The 10163-nt window shown below is 45.4% G+C and overlaps 1 protein-coding gene and 1 long non-coding RNA gene across 2 annotated transcripts in view; one reads left to right on the forward strand and one right to left on the reverse strand.

Moving 5' to 3' along the window:
• The first annotated feature begins 523 nt into the window (after positions 1 to 523).
• LOC124700718 lies at positions 524 to 1441 on the forward strand. Its single transcript, XR_007001808.1, has 2 exons — positions 524 to 807; positions 885 to 1441. It is a non-coding gene; the product is annotated as an uncharacterized LOC124700718 (long non-coding RNA).
• A 2538-nt stretch (positions 1442 to 3979) lies between these two features.
• LOC124697574 (phosphatidylinositol 4-phosphate 5-kinase 4-like) overlaps positions 3980 to 10163 on the reverse strand; it is a 7503-nt gene continuing 1319 nt past the window's right edge. Inside the window, exons 2-9 of the mRNA XM_047230144.1 lie at positions 6858 to 7165; positions 5892 to 6056; positions 5622 to 5787; positions 5406 to 5522; positions 5103 to 5296; positions 4919 to 5025; positions 4760 to 4841; positions 3980 to 4271 (exon numbers count right to left, since the gene is read on the reverse strand). Coding sequence (XP_047086100.1) covers positions 3980 to 4271; positions 4760 to 4841; positions 4919 to 5025; positions 5103 to 5296; positions 5406 to 5522; positions 5622 to 5787; positions 5892 to 6056; positions 6858 to 7165 — 1431 coding nt within the window. The remainder of the gene's footprint in view (positions 4272 to 4759; positions 4842 to 4918; positions 5026 to 5102; positions 5297 to 5405; positions 5523 to 5621; positions 5788 to 5891; positions 6057 to 6857; positions 7166 to 10163) is intronic.

A 10163-nucleotide genomic window follows, 5' to 3' on the forward strand; every position in this document is an offset into this window, starting at 1 on the left:
TGCCATAGAATGCATGTAGTCGAACTTCCTTAACTATGAATATTATTGCATCAAAACTTACTTATTTTTGTCATGTGAAACTTGTACTGTTAGATCTGTAACGAAATTATCTTCATAGTATCAAATTTCACGACATTTTACTGGCACATTTGGGTGAAAAATAACAGCTAAAGTTGCATATTGGAGACCGTGTCCAAGTCCAAGATGCTATTTAGCTATAGAAGGAGTGTTATTTTAATCCCAACTCCCACAAATGTGCTGTATGTTGGTAGATGTGGGTACTTTGGCCCATGGATTGTCTAGTGTTATAGACTAGAAAAATTTGAAGACATTCAGAGGAAATTTAAGTGTGCTAATTTCAAGGTTCAAGAAAGCGTTATGCGTAATTGGTGCGGTAGCCTTCCGCTTAGCACTTCAGCGTGCATAAGCGGAGCTTTTTTCCTCTTTTCTCCGCTTAAGAGCTTATGCAGTCGATGCGGAAGGCCTCCGCATTGCGCTTCAGCGTGCATAAGCAACACTTTTTTCCGCTTTCCTTAACCTTGGCTAATTTAGAGGGGGCTAGTTTGCATTAGCTGACTCCTAGGTGAATTTCTACTGATATTGTATTATTTTTGGCAGGAAAGCTCTGTGGATGCATCACAATGGAGGAACATCAAGCAGCATGTGCTACCTTACGGTTCTTCAAGGCCGCTGACCCGCAAGCTTTCTTTGGATGCGTCTTCAAGTGATTCAAGAGTCATAGAGGCATCAACAAGCATGTCATCAGAGAGTACTTCTGTGGAAATCAACATCCCAAAGTTAGCCGAGGTTAGGGAAATCAAAACACTTTGTTATCGTTAAATATACCATCAAAATTAAGATGATGCATATTTGTTGTATGACAGGGTGTTGAATATGGGAGGCAGCCAATGGTGGCATCCTCCGCTTTGGTAGAACTAACAACTAGGCTAGATTTCTTCAAAGAGCGGAGGTCGCAACTGATGGAACAACTCCATAGTCTTGATTTAGGACATGGTTCTGCTTCTCAGAGTTTTCCATACAAGCCACCTTCCCCTTGGACCAGTCCAAGGTAGGATATGTCCATTGTATATCCTCGGTAGATATTCTTCCGTCTTCATCATTTGTAGAAGCTGGTCGTGGTAATGTAAATTAATTTTCCTTTTTCATCTTCTCTAATATGGGTTTGTTATTTTGTTGTTGCATGAGGTAGCTATTTTGCCAGTGCGATGTTGTAGCCGCCTGTATGTAATGTGTCAACGGGGTGCATCTAAACAAGTTTCCCAAAGATGTGGTGGTATATATGTTTTTGTGTGTGTTGCTCATAGGAGATGAACCGGTTTGCTTCTTGTAATTTATATGGCCTACTCGTACCTATTGCGGAAGGAAAGGGTACAGGATAAAATGAGAACTATGGTATATATGTTTTTTTGTGATTTATGTTGTATCTTCGTATCCATGTCTACTGGAAATTGTTATGGTACCATGCCTAGTGGGCAGGCTGTTTATGAGCCACTCACCTCTTTGTTCCATTTGAAAGTTGGACCCAAATTATGCTTGATCATAACTCAGAACAGGCTCCTGCTGGCCGCATAACTATTAAAGTAGTAGCTGTTGTGTTTGTTTCATTTCAATGAAAAGGAACAAGCTGAGTCCTGTTGATTTAAATTTTTTACAAGTATGCACGAACGTAAGATAGACTATTTTGTGTGTTGAGTCACTGTTATAGTTTCTATGCTGTGGGATGCAATGGAGGATTTCTGTGTTTGGTTCTATGAATCAAAAGATGTTTTTATGGTTAAGTTGGTGTATAAACTTCACCGACAGCTGCTACAGATCAATGACAGAAACTAAAAGAAGGATCTCGTGCGGTGCTTTGGGTCTGAATGAGCCTAGATTAAAATTGCTGGATTGTCTGGGTCCAAAGCAGGCACTAGCTGAACTGCTTCATCAAGATACTAAGACCAACCTCAGATGCATTGTGCTTCTCCAAACGTCATGGTGGGCATTGCTTAGGACGCAAGCTTCAGGAGCACAATGTACATTATGACGGACACTTAGTCAAGGTCTTCCTCAAGCCTGGCTGGATCTTGATAACTACTCGCTGATCTCTTCTTGGCATATGAGGGGAGATACTTTGATCAGGCCTGCCTTGGAGTCCGGTTGCTTAGTACCCTGTCTCACCTTTGGTAGGAGATTGAGCAAGATGGGTTTTTGTTGTCGGGTCGTTGTACGCGATTGTGTTTCTGATTGTATCGGCTGTTTTGGCCTCTTCTTGTATGAATTGACACGTATTCTAGGATGTATCTTTGAAAAAAAGATGCATTGTGCCTCTGTGGACTTGGTGGAAGGCTAGGTTGGATCAGAGTAAGAGGATGTTTCCGTGAAGCAAGCAAGCCAAGCTGTGAAAACAAAACCCAAGTTGAAGGCCCGTGAAGGAGATGTTCTGAAAATTAATACCACCGACGGATATTTTGATTTGAGATCGAGGAGTGGTGGCTGGGGTGTTGTAGTCAGAGATTGGAAGGCGATCTCATGGGAGCTGATGCCGGTAAGCTGAACCATGTCTTTGATGCTTTTCTTGCCAAGGCAGAAGCGTGCAGCGATTATAGATGCAAGTAGGTCAATATTAGGCAGAAGCGTGCGTGCCTGTTAAACCGAGACGGAGGGAGTACCTTTTCTGATAACATCATTATTTTCTATAAGAGAATAGAGGTTACCTATTGACCCACTTGCATATCTACCAGGGAAGCACTTCAGGTGGCTCAGAACTGGGGGATGTCTAGCATTGAGAGTGAAACTGATTCCCAACTTCTGGTTCAGGCGCTAAACAACAACGATGACCCATGTGGAGTACTGATCAAGGATATAAAAACCTTTTTCTTAATTCCATCCGTTTAAAATTAGTACAAATTTTCCCCAGGGCCTGTAATAGTGTTGCGGACGTTCTCGCCGTCTTTGGTGCAAAGCTTAGGATGAGCCCCAAGCCTTTTGGCCGGGCCATGCTCTTGACTTTGCACTTGTTCATGTTACCAGCAATTTTGCTGTGTCATTTGAGTAATGGAATGACTTTAAGCTCCGAATGGAGGGGGCTTTGCCTCTAAGTTCAGGCCTACCTAGGTTCCGTACGTATGGTGTGTGCCAATTCATGAAACGTGTATATATATATATACTTTCAAAGTTCACGACTTGGTTGACATCTCATTCATTATGGTGCTGTGCCAGTATGGCTTCAGTGCCCCAAATGCGAACCCTCCCAGTGTTTGTAAGCAACTCAGATGTAGTATTTTGCTCTTGACTTGCACACAATCGGATTTGTCAGCATTTGTATCACTAGGTTGTGCCAGATTTCACCACCGTAGTATCCAGCTCTTGTAAATAGTTGATATACAACGAAAACACCCCGAGGAACACATAAGGTGAACTTGTGCAGTAGCATATAAGCGTCGCATGTTAACTCAGGTAAAACATTTACATCTCTGAACTTGTCATTACAAGACACCGCTGTAAGTTCAGTCTTCAGGCGTGCCGAAAATGCGCACGTGGAGTAAAGGATCTTCAAGTCAGCAATCTACACTAACATTAGTGAATTCTATATGCATGTATATAGCTATTTAGGCATAGCTTGGCATTGCTGCGCTATGCTACACTGGCTGGAAAAAGCACCTGTAGAAAGGCAGCTGTGTCTATTTTGTAAACAAGCAAAAAATGTACAGTTTGACCTGGTTATTAAAAACGCACCGCTTTCCCTTATTTCTACATGAGAGCCAGCCAGCTGAATTTTCCTTGGAATCTTTTCGCAAGCAGGGTTTATGATTATCCTGATCTCTGAAGCTTCTCATCCAGTGGAGTCTGCTGACTCATGATATACAACAGTACATGTAGAGGCATCAAACCCTGCTGCGTCATGAGCAGCATCATGTTTTTGACAGTTCAACGCATAAATCCATGTCCATGTAGCTCTCCAGTTTCAAATGTGTTCTCAGATGTTGTCTTCTTGGAACGCTTTGTACACAAAATCTTTAAAGCGCCTGGAATACTGTTTTGGATCTACTGCCGAGATTGATGTCGGGTCGTACTGGAAAGACTTGTATGCGTGCTCAAGCTTTTTGCTGATATCATAATCTTGAAGTATGTCTATAATCCCGAAGTACAATATGACGTCGTAGAACTCCCCGGTAGGCTCACCAATAAGCTGCGGTTCACAGTCAGTCCTCCGTACTGTTAGTTCGGCTTTTGTTGGCATATTCGACCCGAGCCTTATCGTGCACATCCTGTCCATCCAAAGAATATTCTTTATGGTTATGTACTTATGTTAGGAATACAGACATAAATCTAAATCAGTTTTATAGTATTAAAGGGGCTTATATTGGTATAAACCAATTTCTGGCTATTATTTCTTTCCATTTAGAAAGGAAAAAAAAAGCTATTTGTCCTTCATAAACATCATATATATCCATCACTATTTACTATATGAGTGGCTATATATTAGTACCTGCTCCTATGCTATTGAGCACGTATACAGTTAAATCGAACTCAGTCAGCACATATGAAAGGAATGGACAAATGATAGGGTTCAAACAAGTATGGCCTACATGTAACATTTAATCCTCATGGGGTCTGCAATGACATACCAGAAAAACACATAGGGGAGTATCAATAATTTTTAGTGAGGCACAAGTGTAATAATAAATTAGAATAAGGCACAAATGGACCAAAGGCTGTGGCCTACAAGTACTGCGAATAAGAGCTCTTATTTCACCTGTTTGGATCAGTATCTCCTCTAGACAGGTGAGACGATAGGTGGGGTGATGATCCTCTGCTGCTATCACTATCAAAGGAACCTTCAAACAATGACGTTTGTAAGGTATACATCAACAATGCTAAAGTTGTTAAAATATTTTATATTTTTTTAACTAACCTTCAGTCATTATAACTCTTTTGTCTCTAAAATGTACACCGACCAAAAGACTGTAATCCATAATGTTTTCCTGCTCGAGAAAATCGCAGTCCTTGTCGACTTGTCTGCTTCAACAAATTGAACTTCTACATTAACTTGGAAGGTAAAATTGTGATGATTTCTGACAGAGACTAGCCTCACCCACCTTTGGAACTCTTGGTACCAGTGTTTTTGCAATCTAAATATAAAATTAAGATCAAGGTCTTTTAAAATAGTATACTCGTCGATTTCTGTCTGTGGCTTGTCAGTCGTACGTCCAAGGGACGAGCCTTTCAGATCAAATCTCCTATGGATAAAGTGATCCGAACAGAACAGATTTCCCATTATGACAAAACGAACCTGGGTAGTACATCAAAGAGATGATCAGGCATAAATTACAAGATTAGCAAGAATATATATAAATAAATTAACTGTAGCATGAAAACCAAATATTCTTTTAAGCCCTGACCTTCTTTTGGTTAGCTCCAGCTAACTTGACACAATGAAGACCAAAAAATTTGGTGACCAGAGTGTTCTCGAATGACCGGACATGATTGTAGTAAGCTCGAAGCATCTTCAGAAATATCTACATGATAAAAGAGTGCTCCATACGTTCTGTATAAAACCATTGGTTGTATTTGAAGTTCAGAAAGCATTTAGAGAGGTATAATCAGAAGGCACAAACCTTTACTTCAGCTTTCTTCATAGTCTTTATCATGTATTGATCATTGCTTGTGAGATAAAAGAAGCTTCCACTCTTGCCAGGGGATGAGAGCTCCCGGAGAGCCTGGTCGCCACAAAGGGATAACATATAATCTGCTGCATCAACCTTGAATAACTTGCGCAATGTCCTGTGATACAGTTTACGAAAAATTGCATGTGAACTTGCTACTGACCATAGATAAACCATGATGAAGGCATAATACAAAAATTAGACATTGGAGTGATGACCAACCGGAATACTTGCGGGCAGTAATCTTTCCATTTGAAATCGCAAGAACTGTGAGGAGGAGTGTACTTTGAGCCTTCTGGAGGGAACCTTGTCCATACTTTCTCCTTTGGGTCGAAAGCTGATGACCTGAGATCAAGCGTAATAGGGCCTTGTTTTCCTACAGCGTGTCTGTTCCCCAGACAGGATGATAAGCACATGAACAAATTTATTTTCAAATGTTAGAAAGACATGATGTTCAGCTACATTGTCTCAAGTTATCCACAACACACGGCGGAATCACTTGTACTATTATGACCCACTACCGTTAGTTGAGAATGAAATGCAGTATAACATGATTTTCCATGGGTGAGCTGTCCTGCTGAAAATCATGTGGATGAGATTAAATTAATCCGGAAGCTTCGACACGCCGACCACCTCAAACTTTGATCCATGCACATCCCAAGCTTTGTTTTTTGGTCGAATGCCAAAATGGTGCAATTTGAATGTAATGGCAGATCATAAAAATCCTCTGTCTAGCCATCAAATTAGACAGCACTCTGGTTCATATTCACCAGTTACAAGAACATGCATTAGGCTCACCCAGCTGCATTTTTGCACATTGTTCCTTTTTTTAATTGCTAATGGAATGGCTGCCTCCTTTCGAAAACAATCAAATATGAATATGCATTAGGTGGACAAACGGAAGTCTCATGCTTTCTATGCATGCAAACAGTTTCTAGAGGAGGAGGGGGAAATAGAGCCATATGCCATTGAACGTTCAAATTCTTGAGAACTTTCAGACAACCGTGGGACCAGGATGATCCGATCGGCGGTCATAAACGTGAGATGCCCAAAGCTAAACGCAAATTTCTAAGTGTTTCAATGTCAAATGCACAAATTAGAAAAACAATGTCGAAACTCACACATTTTCACGGATGATGCATTGAGAGATTCAATGAGGAACCGTGGAGGGCAGGCAGGTGGGGGTACCTGATGCCGAGTTGGAGGTTGAGCATAAGCTCATAGTTCTTGTGGCCCTTGGCGATGGTCTCGCCCTGCCGCCGCGCCGCGCGCGACCTGCCGCCGGCGTGCGGCCCCGTCGCCGGCCACGGCGGCGGCAGGCCCCTGCCCTCGCCGGCGTCCTCCACCCTCACCGTCGTGGCGCGCCTCCCCGTCCTCGTCTTTCCGTTTCCCCGCCGCCGACCTAGCACCGTCACGTCCGGCTCCGCCTCGTCCCCTCCGCGTCCTCCTCCACAATGCCGCACGTGGTGCCCCCATCCAGAGGAGCCCCCTACCCCCTGCAATCACGGATCCTTTCAAACTTTCCTTGTCTCTCTCCTCCCACCCGGAAGTTTTGCTCGGTCTGGACGCCGAGCTCGCGCGCCCGTACGTTCGCTGCCCTGCCATTCCACTTCGAGCCCAGTTGTGCTCTCCCGGGTTCGTCTCGCCACGTGCTATCAGCACCGACGCACGTCGCCTTTTCACAATTCTTTCACTCAAGTTGTAAAGGTAAACACTCCCTATCCAACCAGGCGTTTGCTCCGGTACAACCCCCTCCCCCAAACTCTCCCAAACTCAGTTTGGGCTTAAACGGGCTCAAATACAAGGACGGCTGAGATCATTCGATACCCCTTCGATATTAGTACAAAATTGATATATTTATTCCTATACAAAATCCATACGGCCCAATTCAATTATACCATATACGAGTAAGATCCTGTTAAAAAAAATCGAGTAAGACAGCGATGTGGCCTGGCGCAGACTTTGGTGGATGATGGCAGTCGGCGGCGTGACAAGCCACAGGGAATAACAAGCTGGCCGGCCGGCACGATCAAACATGACCGCAGCAGGACGTTGCAGATCGGTGTGCCGCCGGACTGTCCGGCTGAGCAAGGGCCTCCGTCTGGTGCCGGACACCTCCACGATGATGTGGTTGGAAGTGAGCTCCACGAGCGTGTGCCCGTAGCCCCGGCCGTGGCGTAGACCAACGCCTGCTCGTGATTGAAAAACCTGCTGCTCTTCGACAACCGCCTCTCCGGTGAGCTCGCGCGCCGCTTGGCGGGCTGCAGCTGCTCAAGTCCCTTCGCGTCGGCGGCTGCCGCGACCTCTCGGTCCCCATCAAGACTCCTTCTCCAAACTCTCGAGCCTTGTTGAGATCAGTCTCGCCGACACCAAGACGCTACCTGTATACACGGCCACGCTCTCGGGGCCCATGCCACCGGAGCTGGCCCGGTGCGCCACATGTTTTCTCCGCCGTCGGGGCGTGTTCAGCCTGCGGGTGCTGTTCGCGTGGCTGAACCATCTCGAAGGCGCCATGATCCATGTGCCGTTAATTTGGACCACTAATGCTAACGGTGCTACTCCATTGATTGATCGCGGTTCCTGCCGGAGCTTTCCATCCCGCCATCCCAACCAAGCTCACGTCAATGTAGAGCCTTTAGGCGTTCGACCTCTCGCGTCCACCATCCATCCACCAATGTGTATACCCATACGTGGTATATACCGGGGTTTTGAAATGGGGCTCAGTCAGGCTAAATATCCAGGGGGGTTGTATTGGAGCAAGCCTCATCCAACCAACGTCGTCGACTCCTTGCATTGCATCACACGGCCGGCAGCTGCACTGCACGTCGAGCAATCGCGCCGCCCAGAGCATTTCCGGCCAGCCGTCTCCCCGACGATGCTCCAGAACGTTTTTTTATTATTTGGATGGACGAAAACGGTTAGTCGTGCCTCTGGATCCTCGTTTTCGTTCCAATTTGGACTTTCATCCATCCGGGGAGCCCAAGGCATACCCGGCCCACCGGGGAGCGTTCGGGGACTCCGGACGAAACGAAAACGCGGGAAACGTCGAGAAAACTTTCCGCGCGGCTAGTGGCCCCAACTTATCGGCGAGAGAGACCGATCGTCGTCCTCATCGCATCGTCTTCCGCGCGCTGTAAAAGCCTGCCGCCGGCCAGTCTTCGCCGGATGCGTAGCTTCCACGCGACGAGTTAATGCCGTCGCCTCGGTTTCATGCGTGTCAACCTCTATTTATCGCCGAACTACCACTTCTGGTCGCATTCACCACGCTCCATGTTCTCAATCTTCCCCAACCACGAGCGACAACGGCGATCACAATGGAGAACGGCGACGCTTCCAACAATGGCTTCGGCCGCCACTCTCTCCACCAATGGGAGGGGCGGCTCCTCCACATGGCGGGCTACCCGGCGCCGCCATACTTTCGCGCCGGCAGGATGGCGACTCAGCGCAGGCGGCGTCCCGATCTCGCCGCCGCCGGTTGGTCGCGCCGCCCTGGAGGCGGAGATCGACGCGGTGCTCGTCACTCTCAGTGACGAGCATCGCGCGGAGGAGCGGTTCTGGCCGGACAACTACACGGCGTGGACGAAGTTCTTTCGGCGCAGGTACGAGCGCGACCTCGCCGCTTACGACGGCCCTCCTCCTGCTCCCGCCAGGAACAACGCCACCGGCCGCCGCCGGCGGTGGAGCGCGCCTGGCCGCACCCTCGCGAATGTGCTCGCGCACATCGAGGGTGGTGTAACAACCCAAATTTCAAAACAAAGAGAAAATGAATTTCCTTTTTCCAAAAATGAGAACCAACAAAAACTTTTCTTACTTAGAGTGCTATGCATAGTGCTCATACCTATTACTTGTGTTTTTGCCATGATGAGTGTTATTATGCTTATGTGATAAACCCTAAAACCCTAAAGTGATCAAGTGAAGATCACAAACCAAATAAAATAAAAGAGAAAGAAATCAAATAAGAAAAACCCTAAACCCTAACCCTCTCAAAAATACTTTGGATCTATTTTGAGAAACCAAAATAAAAGAAAAAGACATATGTGGGCATGTAGCCCTAATGTGTAAATTTTGAACTCTACCTTTCTTACTTTGCTAAATGGTGGTGAACCATTGCAAAACTTACTAAACCCTAAACCTCATCCCTCTTGTCATCAATCTTTGAAAAACAAAATAAAAGGAAAAGATCTTATTTAAGAAAAAGGCATATGCAAGCCTATGGCTACTTTTTGAAAATGATGAGCTTTGCTTTGTCTACTGATACGTCCAATTTGCATCACTATTTTATATCATAATTTGCTGTTATTCATTGATATATTTCATATTTGGAGATGATACTTATGTTATTTCATCTATTTTGCATGTTTCATGATTATTGGAGGATCGCGCACCGGAGCCAGGATTCTGCTGGAAAAAGCACCGTCAGAATGCAATATTTCGGAAGATCAACAGTTGACGGAAATTATATGAAAAATCCTATTTTTCCAGATGACGAAGGGA

The sequence above is a fragment of the Lolium rigidum genome, chromosome 3 (genome assembly GCF_022539505.1).
Source record: "Lolium rigidum isolate FL_2022 chromosome 3, APGP_CSIRO_Lrig_0.1, whole genome shotgun sequence".
Taxonomy (NCBI): domain Eukaryota; kingdom Viridiplantae; phylum Streptophyta; class Magnoliopsida; order Poales; family Poaceae; genus Lolium; species Lolium rigidum.